This window comes from Schistocerca serialis, chromosome 2 (genome assembly GCF_023864345.2).
Source record: "Schistocerca serialis cubense isolate TAMUIC-IGC-003099 chromosome 2, iqSchSeri2.2, whole genome shotgun sequence".
Taxonomy (NCBI): Eukaryota; Metazoa; Arthropoda; class Insecta; order Orthoptera; family Acrididae; genus Schistocerca; species Schistocerca serialis.
Genome location: NC_064639.1, coordinates 1159714227 through 1159735970, shown reverse-complemented (window position 1 = coordinate 1159735970; position 21744 = coordinate 1159714227). Strand labels below are relative to the sequence as shown.

The 21744-nt window shown below is 40.5% G+C and overlaps 1 protein-coding gene across 1 annotated transcript in view; it reads left to right on the top strand.

Moving 5' to 3' along the window:
* Positions 1-21744, top strand: part of LOC126458616 (ATP-binding cassette subfamily C member 4-like) — a 305514-nt gene that overhangs the window by 169852 nt on the left and 113918 nt on the right. Inside the window, exons 4-5 of the mRNA XM_050095782.1 lie at positions 3249-3453; positions 12748-12973. Of these exons, the coding sequence (XP_049951739.1) occupies positions 3249-3453; positions 12748-12973 (431 nt within the window). The remainder of the gene's footprint in view (positions 1-3248; positions 3454-12747; positions 12974-21744) is intronic.

Here is a 21744-nt window from a genome sequence, read left to right as displayed (position 1 = left end):
CCTTAATGCAATTTATCTTTTGTGGATGTACAACAGTGTTTAAACTCATTTACCAATTGGTAACAGTGGCAAATGGGAAAGTAGATGTGCTGTGAACTTCATTCAACTCAGCTTTGATCTATTTTGGCATAAGTCTTTTAAATAGCAAAGTTTAAACAAAATTCAAAACTCTCTTCTTACCATCTTTTGAAATAAACAAGAGCTGGTTGCTTCAGTTGACTGGGACAATGAAACCATGTCCTGGATATCGCTGGAACTCTACCTGGCCTCTAACACACATGACACTACTAGCAAAAGGTTTTGATATCTTCAGTGCCATCTCTTGGATTTTCTAAGGACTTACTGAATCACCCACATATCTGCAAATGAATGCCTTCTTGCAGTCAAGTATGTGGAACACTGAAGTGCCACTGTCAGTTCGGCTGAAATCATGAAGGTTTGGGACTGGATATCTGTCTGGATAGTGCATGCATTAAGAGCGCAATAGTCACTACAGGGTTAGCAGGATGCTTTCTTCTTCGGTACAAGATGGAGAGGAGTGGACCAGGCTGGCTAAACAGCAAATGATACCATGTCAAAGCATAACCTCAAATTTGGCTTTAGCAGTGCAAGTTACTCTGATGTGAGGCAGCATTTTTTTCTATAAACTGGGGTACCAGTCATCGTGCAGAGGATGTACTGTACTGCACTGTACTGTGTCATACCTCTTGGGTCCTCCATGTGGGCATATGATGCATGGAAAATGGTCCAGGTGGTCCTCTTACTGCCCTGTGTTAACAGCATGGACAATTTTTGGCATAAAGTTTTGTGCAACACTGTGGAATGTGATGGCCAAGTAACTGGAGTCCATATTGATGAGATTAGAGCTGGCAGTGTCAGGAAGGAGCCAAAAATGTGCTAAGAAATTGTCACCAACGATTGGCTCTGTGAAGCCTTCAATGAAGAACTGCCAGCTGAAGGTGCAATGCAGACCTAGAGCCACTTGCATTGGGTAGACACTGTAATTGGCAATGGACGAGATGACGATAGCCGGAATGGTATTATTCGCAGATGCCCAGGGTAAAACATGCATGGATAGTCACACTAGTCAGAACCAGTGTGTGTCAGGAACCTTCTGTCAGTGATGAGGCAATGCATCTTCTCTGCACGCTCATTTGTGGAGATGTTGTCATTTGGGTCGTCGCACGGTGGGCGTCAGCATGGAGCTTTCTCGCCAAATGTGCAGTGCCATCAGCACGTGGTGGGTTGTTCTTCGGAATGTTGATGGTCCCAGTTGTGCCAGAAAAGGTGTGTTGGTGCAGGAACAGCTTCAATATTGGCTGAAAGCAGCTAGAATTCTTGACCATGGTGGGTGCTGAGCATTGTGGTCCACAGTGCTGGCTGGCAGTACAGTTCTTGTGTTGGAGACAACCCCGATAACAGTAAAATGAGCTCAACCGGAACACTGGGCTGCAGTGAGGGCTTTGACCACAGTGTCAGCAAGGGTCACTAGTTGTTGCAGTGAAAGATTGTTGAGTTGCAGGACGGCATATGCCTGGCCAGGCAGCCGGTTCACCATAGCATCTGGAGCAGTTCGTCCCAGTACTGACTGTGCTGCAGATGTGGTGCAGGAGTTCTGCCATAAATGTCATCAGTAATCAGTTGATGTATGCTCTCCACTGGAGACAGGGAGAATGGCCTATGAAGTCCATCTTGAGGTGATGGTGTAGCTCGATGAGTGGTGGTGTGGTGGTGATATCGGCAACCTCGGCAGCTTAGTGGTGGTAGAGCTTACTGGCCACATACACACACTTTGTATGTTCATCGTTATGCCACAACAATGGAAACTAACTTCAACCTGCATGAACTAAAGAGCTGGTTGGGTAGTGGAGAAAGATGTTAGTTGGATGGTGACCTGGGAAACTGTATAATGCAGCTCACCAGCAGATGATGGGGCAATATTCTCAGAAACAGCAGCTGAGTCAGTGGAAACGACCTCATCAGAGTGCATCATGATGTACCACAAAAGCCTTTGTTAGCTGGGTGTCACTACTTCGGCATAATTTGCATAGGGTGTAGAACAGACAGTCTGGTACATGACACAAAGTTAACATTTATTGATAGCTCTGTTGGTAGAAGAAACTAGTCACAGAAACAGTCATACAGTCATGACCACTTCTAGAAGGAAAACATTAGATATCTTCTCTGCTACACAATCGTGCTGAAATGGGCATGCAGTGGGATGACACTACAGTTAGCAGGAATTGGATACCACACTTGCAAACTGTTTTCCAATGACACAAACCATTTGTTTAATGCTTATGCCAAACTGTATCATACAGAATAGTTTATGCCAGCAACAGAAGAGAATAACTTTAGAGTTAGTGAAAATACTACACCAATGGTGAAAAGGAGACATGACCTATCCAACCATTTTCATCAAGATATGCAGGGACTTCAGAATGTAAATTAGGTAATCCCATGCTAAGACCACAGTGCAATAAGTGGTGCATTCTCAGAAGAGAGTACACCTTGCAAGTTTCTTGCAAAAACAGTTGTACTGTGGTACAGATGATGTGTGCATCACAGTGCGCAATCGAAATGGTGCTGCAAGTGGAAATGTACTCCATTGTTGAAGTACGTGAGACTGTAAGATTTTTTTGGGCAAAACATCTGAATTGTGCACATAGGTTTACCATATATTACTGCTGGTAAACTGCAATCATGACCAGCCAAAGATAAATTGTACCAACAATTTGGCAAAGGCCATACAGATGTAGGTGATGCTGATAGGGAATTACAGATCTTGCACAATAAATTTTCATTGCTTTTGCAACCAGAAAGAAATCTGGGAAAGAGATTTTACATCAGTGAAGATGTTCATGCAGCTGTCCTTCAATGGCTCCATGACCAGGGAGGGGATTTCTATTGTTCAATGATTGAAAAATTGGTAGAATGTTCTGACCTTGGTTTTTAGAGACTGGGTGACTATGTTGAAAAATACTGTCACGTATCTATGTAACTTCAAAGTGTAGCGCAACATTAAATAAAAGTTAAACTTGGCCTGCCATATAAGTGTGTAACTTACTTCTTGAAGTCCCCTTGTAAACGTGTTTTGATAAATTGACATTCTGGATTGAATGTAAATTTTAAAAAATTTGTAATTTAGTAGTAAGTGTACTTTACTTTTTTATCCACTATTTAAAAATTACTTTGCTTAAAATGTCCTGAAAATGATATTATGTATGCAGTTTCACCTGATGTTACAGAATTGCTCAACCAATATTCCTCGCTGCTGTAATAAGACACTTCAGTAATAATGAAGTAGTTTCAAGACAGGAAATGTACTGGTATTCAGGAGCTCTGATCCTGTCATGTGTAATTAGCTTATTCATAATGCATCACTCTACACTGATTGCACAGAGTGTTGGAATGAGAGTTCGGGTGGCATGCTGTTCACTTGTGTACAGAAAGGTGAGTATTTCATAAAAAACTGATCTGCTGTTATAAAGATCAGCTGAAGTGATACAGTTTTTGTTCACATTAGAAAATAGCATGTAATTCTAAATTAACCTATGAATTATTAAAATAATCTTCAGATGCAAAACATATCCACTCTAAAATATTTTTCCCTGTTATATTCACAAAATACTGTTGACACCAAACATAAATGTGGGCGAAAGAGAACCTCCCACTATCAAAAGTAGTTGCTCATATGAGGTGGCTTTGTGCACAGCCACTACAGTTATATCACAGTGGCGTAAATGATGGTAACACTGATTAGCAACAATTTATGATAATGTATTAATAGAAATTAATGCATTACTTATCTAGTGCAAAAAGGGTGTGTGACAATGTAGCTTGAAGTTCATTTGCACTGTTATATTTTTGAACACTGGTCTTTCTGAATCCAGTGAAAGTTGACTAATGCCAATTAGTAGAATGTCCTGTCTGGCTCTTCTGTATGGTGACTAGAGGTGTCCTGATCTTGTCTGGAGGCATGGTGTTGGTACTATCAAGCTGATTGGAGCTGTGCATCAGCTTATATCTCTGTTTAGGGGAGGGATGTCCAGTGGGATGTAAGGTGGGAGCACAACATAATGTTGTCTTCATCTACAGGATGAGGTGCAACATCCAAGCCTTGTAAGGATGACAATGACCATGACCATTTGCTGCTGCTAGATCCCACTTTTAGTGGCGAACTGTGGTGTGATTACTGGCTGCAACTCTAAAGCCCCAAGATGTTTGTTGCATTTGAGTTATGTGAACTTAGGAGTTCCATCTATATGTGCACATGGATGGTGTGTCTTAATTTGGTTTATAGTCTGGACTGTTACTCCACTATTCATTTGGATGCTACATTATGATTCCGAACTGTTGTATCACTTCGTCTGTCAGTCATTGTTTCTTTCCATTTTTGTAGTGGTAATGAATACCTGACCATTGACTTTGAAACATTTGGTTCTAGATTGTTGTGAATGCTTAGTCTGCAAATGCAGGAGTGGCATTAGGACAGATGTTAGTGGCTGGTGTAGTCTTCCATGCAATTCTTCTGCTGGAATTTTGTGTTCTATGGAGTGGCTCTGTACTGTGAAAGAAAACATAATATTAACAGAATCTTCTGTCGTTTCTTGGTAGAACAACATTAATATTGTAGAACAAAAGCAAACTGGTGCTTTTCATTTATTATTGAAAAATAATATGTTATGTTTATTGAACTGCTGTGTTAACTTTGTCATTTGAGATTAGTGTATCCTTATAAGTATCTCTGGGAGTTAGCTTGCTGCAGGGTGGAATGACATAGTTTTTAAATAAGATATGCTGTTCTATTTAGAGGAAAACTTGAACTGCTGTGATGAAAATTGATGGCTGTTGTATGTTTCTTCAGATCTATTAAAATAGGCAAGCTTTAGAGTGAGAAAAATCTTGACGGGTTTTAGATTGTTTTCGTAGAAGTTTTAGATGATATTTGCATTGCATGTGGAAATGCAGAAAATTCTTTTGTGACACACTGCCAGTAGAGCGTTCCGAAAATGGTCCAGCATAGTTGACGTGTAAATGTGACCAGTGTTTGTGGCAATGGAAAATGTAGCCACAGGGATGCTGACTGCCTTTTCTGGCATTCGTTGCGGTAAGCTACCATCACTTATGTCTTCTTCAATGTTTTTCCAATAGCACCACCCTCAGGCACGTGTATCGTAAGTAGTAACCCCCAGTGGCATTGACATGGCGTTTGAAACACTTCCTGTTTTAGCACTTCTGTAACAACCACCTGTGTCTTGCATGATTCTGACTGCATGAGAATGACTCCTTTGCAGATAGTAAGTCTCATGCAACAGTATGATTTAACTTCTGGTTGATTAACTTTTTTGTACAGTCCACTTGGATAACACTGGTTCTTTGGGTATACGTTTTCGTATAAATTTCTCATTCGATGGAAAATGTTAAACACTGTCTTGACTGAAAAAATCTAAAGTGAATAAACATAAACATAAGCAGAAGAATCAAAATTTTTTATCCTGCAGTTTGGTATCACGTCTGCCTTTTGCATGTTGAGATGTGGACTTGATGACAGTTTTGGAATCATAGTATCATAGTTCGATAAAAGCAATTCTCATTGCTGTATGTGTTGTGCTGCTCGAAAAGAAAAAGTGTTATTGAGTTGAAATACTACCACCAATGGCTTCTGGTCCATAAGTAGAATAAATCACTGATTGCAAATGTAATAGAGAAAGCTTCATTTTCAGTTTGACTTGATTTTTCCAAGCAGTTAGGTTTTGGATGCATGTGTGATTGGCCTTTAGAAACCATGTTGTGTATGTGAAAAGACTGTGACAATTGCGTAATTGGAAGCACGTGCTGTAATGGTTAACATTTTAGTTGTATTGTGTGGTGGGAGACATTTGGTACCCAGTAAACTTAAAATTAATTTGTCAAATGTACATTTGCATTCACTGTCCGAGATCCAGATCGCTTTTATTCGTTGACTGAAAGGAGGTCAGTTTTAGTTGTAATTCATCTGTCTTCATTTTATTGCAGATTCAGATTTCAGCTAACAGTGCAGGTATCATCAGTGCATTATAGTCAGTCATGGAGACTTAAACTAATTATAACTGGTCCAGTTAGACTAATACTTGTACAAGCCTAAGTTTTAATGGAATATGTTTTGTAATAATTACTTAGTCTCCATGACTGCACATAATCTAGTGATGACAATCAGACTGTTAGCTTCAATCTAGATGTTCAATAAAAAGGCAGATGATAAGACTAATGCTGACCTCCTTTCAGTCCTGTGTTACATCGTGGTCATGGGCTCAACCATTCCCACAGAATTGAAGATAATTATACTCCTTTCTGTAATTGTTTGTGAAGGGGTTTGCTTCTGGATGCTGCACATGAAGTAAATTTTCTGTAGTAAAATGTTTGACCTAGAACAGCGTGTAATTGCCTGTGATCCTTGGTAACTGGGAGATACACAATTGCTTCAGTGTGGTGTTGTGTTGGCCTGATGCCTTATTGTGACAAAATGTACCATAAGTATTGGACTTCTCACTGTAAGAAAGTGTACTCTCTCGTGCTGCATTTTAAAATGGCTGCTTGTAAAATCTTAAATATGCTTTTCAAATTGCGCACCACTGGCTAATATAGACTTTAATTCTTCTGATATTTGAATTAGATACGAATATCAGTGACTGACTGCAAATTGGGTGCGGCATTAAAACTGCTGCAGTGTTACATTATGTTTTCGTACCACAAAGATAGGTTTTCTCATTATGTACTGCCATTATGTAAGGCAATAAAGATCCTGTTTCACTTAGACTCAGAATGCTAATACAGTATTGTGTATCTTACAGAATTTTGACACAGCGTTCGACATCAGTATAATGTTAGTTCTGTAGTTATTAATGCTGGTTATTCCTGCAGAAGAAGGGTACTGTGTATTTTTCAAACTCTTTTTGGTAGAGACATCAGTGTGTGAAGCCTAGTTTATTAAATAAATCAAGGCCCATTAATTTTATTGTTTTGTCTGAATTTGCTATTGTAATACTAGCTTTTTTGTAAATGACACATGTGCAACATCTATTATGAACAGGCTCTGACAAGTATTTGTTGCTCACTGTACTGGGAGTCCATCACTGGTGCTGCCAGAAGCAGAGAAACTTGACGGTAGTTGAAAGGTATTCGTTCCTCTCCGAATGTTGCCAACATCTTGCTTCTCCCAGACATGAAGTGTTATTGTACATGTTCTGAAGGGGTTGTGCCAACACTGAGGGAGGCTGCAGCCACTGCCTTCCCCTCGGGAGTCCTGGTGCAGGGGCATGGCATGCCTCCTGCTGTTCCCAAAAGCTGCCTCGCCTGCTGTCAGTCTATCCTGAACAAGCAGCAGCTAAACAGTGAAGTTTCCAATTCAGTTAATTTCTTTCATCCCATTTCTTTGCATGCCAAGTTGGTTAGAGAAGTTGAACAGCTGGTGTCAATTTGATTGAAACTTCAGGGGTACTTTGTTTACTCAGAGTTCAACCAATAAAGCTTTATCATTAGCTGAGAAGCTAGAATTTACTTTCCACCCGGAAATTTTATTTGTGCACTCTTGCATGACTGCTCTCACAGCCTAACCTAGGAGGTTTTGTTGATGAATTGTGAACACACTAGCATCTTCAAACAGGAGTGTGTCATCTGAGACAAGCATCTGGTTGGGTGCATGAATTTAAGCTAAACATTCTTGTAGCAATGGGTTGGTCAAACTAAGGCGGCCATTCTATAACTTTGTATCAGAAAAGTGCCGAATAAGCACGCCGTGAGTGAGAGGCACTGTCACTTTCTGCAGTTTTGATAATCAGCAGAAATTTGTGATTTGTAGTGGACTCCAGTAAGTGCACTATCCATTCTTTGTAACCTTGATTAGGTTTTTTAAAACAATGGAAGAATTTTTCTATGGCTGTTGCTACATGCACTTGAGATTTAAAATAAGATTGTAGCTAAACTTTAATTTCTGCATATGAGTGGCTTTCAATATCTATCTTGAATCAATTTAAATAATTTCATGCCATCATTAGCATGAAGAAAGCTCCAAACTTGACATCACATAGTAATTTGTGCATGATGAAATGTTACTCCAATCTTGATGTCTATTTTGAAAAGTATTCTTTCTTCCAGTTTAAAGGCAGAAATGGCGGTGGAGACACATCGAAATTTTCTTGAATATCTGTTTCACTTCTAATTTTGATAATTGTGCAACCAAAAGTTCTTGTGTGAAAGAGAACAACAGCAGTGACATGAGCTGCAGTAAGTTTGTTTGAGCCACTTCTGATCGACAAAATTCTGCACGACATACAAAATTCTGCTATACTTTCCTGAAAATGAAATTGAGTTAGCAGCAACAAGAATATTAAGAATGTTACACTATGGTAAAGTCTATCTGTTGTTTTGGCAGGAAAGCTTCACTTAATTTCTCATCGGCCAAGTTATTACTCCTTTGTCCTTGTGTCAGACTTCTAAGTTCCTTGTTCCTCTTTGACAGGTTGTTCGGTTGTATTTGCCAAATATTCTTGGTGTCGGACAGAAATGTAACTGGAAGAGAACCCTGCACAACTATGAGTAGTTGCTGTTATTGAGATGGCTTGCTTGGCTGCCCCAACCGTATGGTCTCATCAAGGGGTCCAACAGGCTTAGGCAAACTACAGCATAAATGATGGCAACTCCGATAAGCAACAATTTACAATGGTTTTGTTAACAGAAATCGTACATTACATAACTGAATGTGAAGATAATGATCATAGTGCATGGAAATTTAGTTGTTCAGTTGCACTGATCTATCTTCGAACGCTGACAGTCCAGAATTCAGAGAATTGTTGATAATATGAGTGTCCCCTTATATCCACATTTGGTGGAGAGATGTTCTCTGGGAACTATTTGTGTGCTGTAAGGCTGGACTGTTAAACAGAGAGAGTGTGTATTGTAACTATGGTGCCTCCCTCTGGAGATTGGCCTTGCCACATGGTGCCCCCTCTTGTGTATGGTTGACACGTGAAATAACAATCTACTCTTCTAAACATGATCAAAAATGCATACATCAAAAAAAGTTTTCATCACCTCAGTTCTGAGAGTTCCGGAACATCTACAGAAAATTGGTATAGAGGTCAACATAAACACCATTTCTGCCCTTTTTATTGCTCATGAAAACAACACATTGCATGCTGTACCACCATAGATGGACACCTTCAGAGGCAGTGGTCCAGATTGCTGTACACACTGGTACCCCTAATACCCAGTAGCACGTCATCTTGCATTGATGCATGCCTGTATTCATCATGGGATCCTATCCACAAGTTCATCAAGGCACTGCTGGTCCAGATTGTCTCACTCTTCAACAGCGATTTGGCATAGATCCCTCAGAGTGGTTGGTGGGTCACATTGTCCATAAACAGGCATGTTCAATAGGGTTTGTGTCTGGAGAACATGCTGGCCACTCTAGTCGAGCGATATCGTTATCGTGAAGTCGTTCACAAGATGTGCACGATGAGGGCACGAATTGTCGTCCATGAAGACGAATGCCTTGCCAATATGCTTCCAATATGGTTGTACTATTGGTCGGAGGATGGCATTCACGTATCGTACAGCCATTATGGAGCCTTCCTTGATGACCAGTGGCATACATCGGTCCCACATAATGACACCCCAAAAAAACAGCAGGGAACCTCTATCTTGCTGCACTCGCTGGTGTGTGTGTGTGTGTGTGTGTGTGTGTGTGTGTGTGTGTGTGTGTGTGTGTGTGTGTGTAAGGCGTTCAGCCTGGCCGGGTTACCTCCAAACACATCTCCGATGATTGTCTGGTTAAAGGCATATGCGACACTCATTGGTGAAGACAATCTGATGCCACCCCTGAGAGGTCCACTTGGCATGTTGTTGGGCCCATCTGTACAACACAGCATGGTGTCGTGGTTGCAAAGATGGACCTCACCATGGACGTCGGGAGTGAGGTTGCGTATCATTCAGCCTATTGCGCGTGGTTTGAGTTGTAACATGACGTCCTGTGGGTGCACGAAAAGCATTATTGAACATGGTGGCATTGCTGTCAGGGTTTCTCCGAGCCATAATCCGTAGGTAGCGATCATCCACTGCAGTAGTAGCCCTTGGGCAGCCCGAGCAAGGCATGTCATCTACAGTTCATGTCTCTCTGTATCTCCTCCATGTCTGAACAACATCGCTTTGTTCCATAAAGTTTTGGGCATGGAGCTGCATAAATTCAGCTTCTTCTTCTTCTTCTTCTTCTTCTTCTTCTTCTATTTCAGCTGAATACCATCCAGCCATCTTCAAAGTGAGTTAAGGTGACTAACGCTCCAGCACTTGCTCAATCCTTTTAAACCCGAGGATCGAACCCCTGTGTATGTGGTCAGAGATGCACAAGGCACAGAGATGTTCATAGGTGGCAAAGAGTTGTAACATATGCATGGAAATTAAATCTGTGGCTGTGCAGTCGTTCCACACTTCGATATTGATGTGTGACGGAGAGCTGCACCACCTTGACATATTTGTGATTTAATTACAGAAATTGCCAGAGTCCATGATTTTTTCCAAGTTGAAACTGTTATCTCTCTTAATTAAATTAATCACCAACTGAATTTCAATTGCCGGCCAGTGTGGCAGAGTGGTTCTAGATGCTTCAGTCTGGAACCGCGTGACTGCTACGGTTGCAGGTTCGAATCCTGCCTGGGGCATGAATTTGTGTGATGTCCTTAGGTTAGTTAGGTTTAAGTAGTTCTAAGTTCCAGGGGACTGATGACCTCAGAAGTAAAGTCTCATAGTGCTCAGAACCATTTCTCTGAATTTCAATTACTTCTTTCACTACTGAGTCCCAGAAAGATAAAGTTGAAGCTAAAATTTAGACATTATCGAACACGATAGTTCCCAGTGTCAATACAGTGCTCTGCCACTGCAGATTTCTTAGGTTGTAAGAGGCAGGAGTATCTGTGGTTTATAAGATCCCCTGTGAGTGCAGCCATTCATGTATCGGACAGACGACACGTACAGTCCAGGAGAGATGCTTTAGGGTTAGTCACCTTGGCTCACTCTGTAGATGGCTGTGCAGTATGGAACGGTCTTTACGCCACAAAAACTGAAGATGTGCAACATCGTTTTGATTCACTCAGACACACCTGGGTACTTCCTTGTCGAGAGCCCTTGCTAGCACAAAGTAACAATGCGGACGCGATCGAACCGCGGTATTGACCATCTAGACATGGTTGAACTACAGACAACACAAGCCGTGTACCTCCTTCCTGGTGCAATGAGTGGAACTGATGGGCTGTTGGACACCCTCCGTCTAATAGGTGCTGCTCATGCCTGGTTGTGTTTACATCTTTGGGCGGGTTTAGTGACATCTCTGAACAGTCAAAGGGGCTGTGTCTGTGATAAAATATCCAGTCAATATCTCTCTCTCTCTCTCTCTCTCTCTCTCTCTCTCTCTCTCTCTCTCTCTCTCTCTCTCTAGCCACCCATAGCAGATGCATCAGCAGTGATGAGAACTCCCTTGCCCAGTATGCTGAAGGCCTCACAAAGGGCTTTGCAGACAGGCAATACCCCCCAGACCTAATACACAAACAGATCTCCCATGCCATATCCCAACACACATCTGATCCTCACATCCATCCAAGAAACAGCCACAAAGAAGCACCCCCCTTGTCACTCAATACCACCCAGGATTGGAACAACTGAATCACGTCCTTCATCAGGGCTTTGATTGTCTATCATGCACCGAAATGAGGGACATCGTACCAAAGACACTTCCATCCCCTCCCAGTGTGGTGTTGTGCCACCCACCCAACCTCATCATCCTAGTCCATCCCTATGCCACTCCCACCCCCAGTGCCATATCACAGGGATCATACACTTGTGGAAGACCCAGATGCAACGCATTCCATATCCACCCACACAGAACCACCTACTTTGGTGCCATCACTCGCTGGGCCACCTCTGAAAGCAGCCATGTTATATACCAGCTCTGCTGCTACCACTGCATTGAGTTCCACATTGATGCAGCAGAGCACAACAAGAGATGTGCAGATGGAGTTATCCTTCCAGCACATCCTTCGCCCCCTGTAACCTCCCTGGCCTAAACATGTGCGTGTGCGTCTTTCAGTGAGTCTTCTCCTTTATTCTCAACCAAAACTTTCCATATATTAATATAAAAAAATTTGATTTGCCATGAAAACCTGTATTTGTTTGTTAGATTGTTTTAATGTGATTTTAGTGCATTATTAAATGTGTAGTGATCGATTATAATGTAATAGTTCAGTTGGATGACCATAAGAGGGTTACTAAAAATAACTATTTTGCTGGCAGTGGTGGTACTTGGAGCAGTGTTAACCTTGTGCTAATGTGATAAGATTAACACGTCTTTGTAATCTGTCATTGACTTTGAGCATACTTCCATATAGACTTAATTGTGCTGTAATAACATCATCCATAACAACATAAACTAACCATCTCTGATTACATTCCTTCCAACTTTTTTTTTTTGGAAAAGTAGTGTATGGCAGAATACCCACTCACTTTTTTTCATTTTGTTTGTGGGTTCCATGTTGAAATTTCAACTATTTTACAACAGAATATAACAAACATTGCAAACTTGAACTGTGGAATAGATTTTCACTGAAGGCTATACTAAACCATTACTAGTAATATAAGAAAGTGGAAAATAAAATTTTTCAGATAATTACAATGTTTTATTTTGTTTAATATACAGTATCTGAAATTTTTGTGTTCCAGGTCATGCGTCTGAGCAAAATTTCACTTGGTCAGACTGCTGCTGGACAAATGGTCAATCTTCTGTCAAATGACGTGAACAGATTTGATTTGGTTCCACTATTTCTGCAGTTCATTTGGATCACTCCAATACAGGCTGTAATTGCCACTTATTTTATATGGCAGTTTGTGGGCTGGGCATCTATTATTGGTGTTACTGGACTCTTCTTACAAACAGTACCTGTTCAGAGTATGTATGACATTTTGTTTGTGCACTTTCTCAGTGTAGCATTTGGTTGTGACTGTCAGTGTGCCTTTATTGTGAACTTAGCTATACATACAGTGGCATTGTTCATATGACAAACTTGCGACTTCTCTTTTAATTGTATCCATTGCTAGCAGTGATATGTACATTTTTCTTCAAAAAGTTATTCATAAGTGGATTAATTCATAAGAGGATTGAATTTGTGTAAAAATAATTGTACCCTCTTGCTGCTTGTAGTCACTCGAAGGAAACCCAGGAAGGATAACACTGCACCCCACATCTGAATGTGTGGAAAAATACTCTGTAAAGTTTGAACATGCTACTGTCATAAGTTCTGCGGCTATTAAAAGGATCCTCAAAAGCAAAATGAAGGAGTGGAAATAAAATGGGGCTAAAAGGAAAAATCAGAATTGCATCTGATGCATCAGAGAAAGTAGTTAGTGAAGAGAGAAATGAAGTGATAGAAGTGAATAGCCAAGAAAACAGTCATTTAAGGAAAATAAAGACAGAAGTGATAGAGCTGAGACAATCCACCAGTCCACCCTTCAAAGGTTCTTTTAATTCTGTGCATCAAATGTCCTTCCCCCACAGCCTGAACTGACATCTGGTGAACTTGAACATGAACCCTATTTTATCAATTGGATAATTGTTGAATTTAAAGCCAAAGATTGTTTGTTATGTACATAAGATTGTATCTTGCACAAAACAATCATAGCAGTCCAAAACGTTTCAGCATGAAATATACCTTCCTCGAAAAAGTATGAACTGCCATGGAAAGTTTTTCTCCAGTGTGCCTTATGACATAATTGTTTACAAATCAGATATTAATAATTTTTTAAAAGACCAGGACTCATGAAGAAGAAAAGCCAGTAAAGGTTTTTATTGTTTTTATTGTTTAAATGTTCGATAATGTGTGTTGTCACATCTCACTGTGCCCTTCTACAACAGAACACTGAAACATTTGACTTTTCATTGCTTAATCAGATTCTTAATGCTTTTCCCATTATTTTCAACTGATTACTATCTATGTTGGAGGCAAAGTATCATTGTATACACCCCTTATAATAAGATTAAAAAATCTCATTTCACATTGAAAAAACGGGATTGAAACTTATGACTCACTGTATCAATTATCCTCATCCTAAACAAGTCATGTATATCAGGTCAATAATGCTGATTAAGGACTTCACACAGAAGCTTAAGATGACACCTGCATCTGGAGAACTGCCACAGGCCCTTCAATGGCACTTCCCCATGCCTTCTTACTTTAACCATTTCCAACCCTAAACTCGTCATGGTTCAGACGCTCACACACATTTGTGATATGTACTCATTTTCCTCTTTCTACTGAACCTCATCACATTCTTCCCTATTTATTTCTCTGGCATGCTTTGGCTCAGGAGAAACCTTTCTCAATGTCTATTTCCATTATGTTGATACCTACTGAAGTACCTCTGTTTGTACAAAAGCTGCCTGCCCCCATGGTGTCCTCAACCAAATGCCATATACTTTCTCCCCATACAACAAAGGATGCCACACACCTGTTAACCAGCCACAAAGAAGTGTCCCTATCACTTCACATCACACAGGACTAGAACTACTAAATTGCATTCAGCACCGATGCCATAGCTACCTCTTATTGTACTGAAAATGAATGTTCTACACAGAATCTTTACCAGCTCTCATGAAGTTTTCAGGTTATAACTTCTCACTTTCCAAATAAGCTACATACAGTAGTACTCAGAAGTATTTTGTAGAAAGCATTAGTTAAAATTACATAAAGATCACTGTAGTAGAAAGACTGCCAGCAGATTAACAAAGTATCTTACATCAAAATAGAAATAACAATTCTTCTACGGTATATTGATAATTTTAACTTGTGGACCGTCTGACAGCAACTGAATAGCTGCCTGGTTCAAAAGTAAATTTTAGGTCCAATTATGTAGGAATGAAACAAAACTATTTTGGAATCTGATGAACAAATCAGTACTTTGTTGCATACACATGAGCTTTGATCACAGCTACACATGTATTTGGCTTTTTTAATAGGTTAAGTGGAAGTTTTGACCATTCATCCAATAAAGCAGCAGCAAATAGATTCTTATTTGATTAGCTTCTACTATGAACATGTTGGTCCAGTGCCTCCCAGAGGTGTTCAGTTGGAGATTTAGATCCAAACTCTGGATTGGCCACACCAAAAGTTCAGATTTCTATGTGAAAAGACGTTTTTTTTAAATGGCTGGAGATGTATTTTGAATCATTGTCCTGTTTTAAATATCCAATTATGTAGCATATTCTTTCTCCCTTGTGGAACCATATCCTTCCCTTAAATGCTACTTTACAGGAAACTATTAATTTTGCCTTCCCTTTGGACTACAGAAATAACACTATATCTAGAAACAGCATCGCCACATCATGATGCTGCCACCGCTGTGCTTAATGGTTGGTACCTAGTACTTTTTGTTCACTCTTTGGTTTTGGATTGATGTATATACTGTACACCATGAGAAGAAAACACACTACATTTATTTTCATCACTCCATAAAACCTCAGACCAATCTGTTCGATGTTTCTTTGCAAACTCTATCCTGGCTTCCCTATTTTTTGAGTATGATTGTTTCACATGGAGGTAGTCCACAATTTAAATCACCTGCTACTAGGTGACATTTTACAGTAGGGATATGTGGGTTCAGTTCCTGGTGCTCCAGACCATCCAAAATTTGCCAAGCCGGTTTACTTGGATCTGCAGTTGAATGCTTATGAATCATTCTGTCCCCCCCAATTACTTGTTTTTCAAGGAGCACCTGACGTTGGGTTACTGGCTAATGTTCCCTCCTGTTTTTTACCTCTGATGCCACACTCTTAGAAGTCCCTATGATGTGCCTTAGTGTCATCCATTCTAGACTGGGACTTTACCTTATTCAGGACATGCAAAACAGCTTGTCTCACATCAGCTGAGTATACTGTCTCTTTTGGCACCCTTCTAGTTGTGTCTGCAAATAAACACCTTCACTACAATAGTGAACGCAAAATACAATGTGTGTCACTGTTCTCCTCATCTCACTCTACCCCTTTGTCCTCCACTCTGTAACTATCCTCACACAAATTAATTACATTTGTAGATTAAAGAATGTGTAATTTTCACTGGCCTCACATTATCATTGCCTGAGTAACAATAGTCCAGGAGTACTGTACCGCCAAAGTAAATCACGAAATATTTTGGAGCTGAATGAATATATACTTACTTTGTTATTGTATGACCTTGTTTGTTAACTAAATGTGTAACCACGGCAATGTGAAGCTCTTGATGGAAAAAGAATTACAGGCATTGCTCTGTTGTAACTACTTGCAAACAGCACTGACAACATAACACCTCAACTACAAAATCTTTTTCAGTGCTGATTGTGTATTGTAATGTTTACTTTTTAGTACCATAAAAGAACTTCATGCAATTTAATAATGCATGTAATTATTTTATTAGTGGTGTTCAGCATTACAGCTATCTGAGCACATGATCATTTATCAGAGAAAGTAGAGCTATAAATATTATTTGGTTTTATTACATCTCTTCAGTGTTTGTGGATTGAAGTTCATTTGTAGATACTAAAATATCCTTGATGTCCAGTGGTTACAAAATAGTTCAGTGTTAATTAAAATTCTAATTTCCAATTAATTGGCTTTCATTTTCTTCCAGTGACACTTATGAGACACTCCACAGAAAATATATATCAGAAAACTAGCACAGTTCTAAGTAAACGATACAAGTGACACACTTCTTACCTACCATGAAACTATGTAACAAAAATATTCACAGTTAATGTGCTATTTATAACCCGTAGCTATGCTCTAGATATTTCTCAGAGATTACAGTTTTTTAATTACATTAGTTTTATAATGGAGACCTCTGTTGTGACAAAATTGTAGACATTTGCTAACAACAATCCTAATGCTGCAAAAAAGTTAAATTTTTTTTGCAATTTTGTTTACTTTACAACATTTATGAGTTTTCTTTTAACATATTACCTGCAGAAAATAATTCTTAATTCAATCATGTAACAAATATATACACATTGTGTTCAATAAATTATGGTCGGGAATATTTTGTAATTGAATATCTTCAGCTTTCAGATTTGCAGATTACTTATTGCATATTTAACTATTTGTATAAAACAAAATTGCAATGTAAAAAAGTCAAATAAATCTCTCTCTTCACTACTAACAACATTGTTGTTGTTGTTGTTGTTGTTGTTGTTGTTGTCTTCAGTCCTGAGACTGGTTTCATGCAGCACTCCATGCTACTCTATCCTGTGCAAGCTTCTTCAGCTCCCAGTACCTACTGCAGCCTACATCCTTCTGAATCTGCTTAGTGTATTCATCTCTTGGTCTCCCTCTACGATTTTTACCCTCCACGCTGACCTCCAATATTAAATTGGTGATCCCTTGATGCCTCGTAATGTGTCCTACCAACCAATCCCTTCTTCTAGTCAAGTTGTGCCACAAACTCCTCTTCTCCCCAATCCTATTCAATACCTCCTCGTTAGTTATGTGATCTACCCATTTAATCTTCAGCATTCTTCTGTAGCACCACATTTCGAAAGATTCTATTCTCTTCTTGTCCAAACTAGTTATCGTCAATGTTTCACTTCCATACATGGCTACACTCCATACAAATACTTTCAGAAACGACTTCCTGACATTTAAATCTATACTCGATGTTAACAAATTTCTCTTCTTCAGAAACGATTTCCTTGCCATTGCCAGTCTACATTTTATATCCTCTCTACTTCGACCATCATCAGTTATTTTCCTCCCTTAATAGCAAAACTCCTTTACTACTTTAAGTGTCTCATTTCCTAATCTAATTCCCTAAGCATCACCCGATTTAATTTGACTACATTCCATTATCCTCGTTTTGCTTTTGTTGATGTTCATCTTATACCCTCCTTTCAAGACACTGTCCATTCCGTTCAACTGCTCTTCCAAGTCCTTTGCAGTCTGACAGAATTAAAATGTCATCGGCGAACCTCAAAGTTTTTACTACTTCTCCATGAATTTTAATACCTACTCCGAATTTTTCTTTTGTTTCCTTTACTGCTTGCTCGATATACATACAGTTTCAAATAAATGATATGATGAATTTTTTGAGAAAAATTATATTTGTGTACCATGTAAAATTGTGAGCGATACGAATGCTCGTGTTAATTACTGGCAGCTTATGGTGATGTTTCTGCATTAGCCCAGATTTATTGTAGAATTGATCTGTAAAATTTATGACATACAAAATGTTCATATCTTATTACATGTCACATCACCCTGTCCCTTTTTCTTGCCTGTGTTTTTCAAATGTTCCTCCACTTGCTGATTCTGCAGAGAACCTCATTTCTTATTAGTCCACCTAATTTTCAACATCTTTGTATAGCTCACATCTCAAATACTTTTTCATCATTTCCAGTGTTCCCACAGTTTGCGATGTACTTGCTGTGATATACAATGCTGTGCTCCAAAACTACATAATCAGAAATTTCTACCATAAAATAAGGTCGATGTTATCACCAGCAGACTACTTCAAGGAATATGTTCTTTACCCATGCCAATCCCACTTCATCAGTCATGTTATTTTGCTTCCAGTGCAACAGACTTCCTTGAGTTTGTTTATTTTGGGTCCTCAGTCTCTTGTAGAGGCCTAGGATGTGTTGAAATGTATCGTGTGTGGTGGAAGAGCCGTTCTTTCAGTTTGTCAGGGTGGTGGTTAGTCCTCCCAAATGGACATTACGGATACAGTGGGATGGCAATGGATTACAGGAATGTTGAAAGTGAAAGTAGTTGCAGGGAGACTGATGGCTGTCAGGAAAATTCTTTAATGTAGGTGCAAGTAAAGCCGTGGACTCTCATCCAGAGTTGCAGGCTGCGGTTCATGCTCGTTCTTTTATTGGTCCAGTAGAGGCAGCAGGCACCACCTGAAGGTTGTAGACGTGGCTAGGAGTCAATGAGCTGACTGACGGTGACAAGTAGCTGAGGGTAGTGCAGCACTCCTGTAGACTCAGCAGCTGTACTTAATACAGACATAGTCTAGGTGGAGACTGGTGTGATGTGGGGCGGCATGGCAACCCCCAACTCTGAATTTGGAGTAAGAATTGCAGGCTCATGATAGCTATCCAGCAGGTGCTGGAGGGTCCAGCAACACAGCAGCCATCCTGTTACGGTGGCTTGACTGGTGCGTACAATCATCCTGTGCCTGGTGGAGGAAGTGTGGAATACCGGTTGGTGCAATGCTGCTTTGACGAGTGGTTTAGAGCATCTAGCAACATGTTGACATAATGTGTTCAGGACTTTGCAGGTAGCCTGTGTTGTCAGTGCATGCATTAGTCACCAATTGGATCCAGAACTTCCTTGATGTCACAGTGCTCTGTCCATATTGCAACATATCTTCCACCTTAGGAGAAATTCTGTCGTTGAATTTAGTTTGGTACCATTCCAGTGAAATCCAGCTAGGACAGGCAGCTGGATACAATTAGGAATGTTCATGTAGTTCTAGTCACTGCCTAGTTCTGAAAACTAGGTGCAAGTCCAATGGAAACACACTAGGATAGCTGGTATAAGTCACTATAATTTGATTCCAGTGATTGCTTTTGTCTGCTCCATTTATGATTGGGTCCACTGTCCATGGTCCACTCACTGCTTCGTGCAAAACTTCTAATCTCACTGAGTCCCTAGACAAAGCTATTTCTAGCCCATAAAACACACACACACAGTCTATGATGATGTTTATTTATCTATTTGGCAGCAGTGCTCAACTGCCTCATAGTGATGGGGTTTTGGGATTCTATGAGGTGGTTTCTGACAGTTACACAATATCCCCACCATTGTAGTTCTATTTGACCTATCTAAAATTACAATGAATTACTGTTATGTACTCATCAATTTCCATGAATCATCCCTATTAGAACTACCCCTAGTTTCTTAGACATAACAATCATCCTCTCCAACAGTCTCCCTATTCTCCATGTTGTGCTTGATTCTGTTAACTCAGTATGTATCATCACTATATTGTGAAATCTGGTTCTTAAAGTACAGGCACAAGAATTCAGCAAGAGCATCTAAAACATTGTTTACAAAAAGCATATGTGATAATCACTGCAGTGCTGTACTGATCATAAGTCGCAGAAAAATTGCTTGAATCTTAAAATTCCTATCTTCTTGAAAGAGATCCATTTAGAGTACTGCACTGTATAAGCTCTTTGAAAAGAGGTATTCACTTAACCACAGCCACTCTACCAGCTTCCGCCACCCCAAGGGGCTTGCCACGCTTTGGCGGGTTCGTGCTTGACTACCGCAGCACCCCTCCCTCCCTCCCTGTGTGGGATGTTATTGGGAATGTTGTGCATTGTCTGCCACTGATGTAAGAACAGTTTCACCTTTGCTTTTGCTCCCTTTTCCTTTCTTTGTTTCCCTTCTCCTCTCATTCCTCTGCTTCGGTGTTTGAGGTTCCTCTTTTTGCTTCTTGTTCCCTGTGCACTCCTGAAGGCTGGCCCACATATCTGATGCATAACAGGTGACTGGGTAACATGTAATTCCCTGCCAGAGGTGACAGGTGGAGTTTGCACGTTCCCCTGGTACAGGCCAGGCCCAGGGAGGGGTAATTGCCTGAGCTGCAACTGTCCCAAACTGCTGACTGGTACCTCTGTCAGGTGTTCGGGAGGTGTGACCTGAGGTGACAGTCACCTAAGACGGGTGCGCCCCCTTGTGAAGGGGGCCCCCAGTTGGAAGCAGTCAATAATTTTCCCAATTTGCGTCTATGAAATGTAAACATCATGAGGCTGATGATTCTAAGACCCTTCCTGCTGCACCATGGTTCCTCGTAGTCTCTCATACTGGTGACCGTCAGTCCTTCATCACAGTCAATCCGTTAATTATTCAGAATGGTGTTGATGCAGTCGCCAGCCCTGTGAACGCCTGCTCTCGTTTACGGAATGGCACTTTGCTTTTGGAGTCGTCGTGCTGCTAATATGGGATGACATTCATAGCCATCCCTATCTCCTTGACTACTCATCTTAAAGCTATTGCAGTTTGCCTTTTCGTTCCCCACCTGGCCCTTTCCCCCTCTACCATTTATGTCCCTCCATCATTATGTCGCTAGTGCAGACTTCCTTCAGCTTCTTGGGCAGCTCTCTCTCCCTTTTTTGCTACTCGGTGACTTTAATGCACATCATCCACTTTGGGGTTCTTCCAAGACCTGTCAGAGTGGTGCCCTCTTGGCTGACCTCCTTAATCAACTTAACCTCTTCTGCCTTGACATTGGAGTACCCACTTTCCTTTCCAACTCCTCACACACCTATTCCCATTTGGACCTATCCTTCTGCACTGCCCAGCTTGCCCATCGTCTAGAGGGGTCCATTCTCTCTGACACCTTCTCAAGCAACCATTTCCCGTGCACTATCTGTTTGCTAACTCCTACCCCATCCACATGCACACCCAAATGGCAGCTTAGTAAGGCTAATTGGCAGCTTTACTCTTCCCTGCTGACCTTCCAAAAAAAAAAGAATTTCTCTAGTTGTGATGACTAGGTGGAATACCTCTCAAACGTTATACTTAATGCTGCAGAATGTTCCATTCCTCACACCTCTTCTTGGCCATGTCGTCTCCCAGTCCATTGGTGGACTGAAGCATGCCGCAACGCATTTCTGCACGGAGACATGCTCCCCGTGTTTTTAACCATCATCCTACAATGGTGAACTGCATTCATTGTAAACAGATGC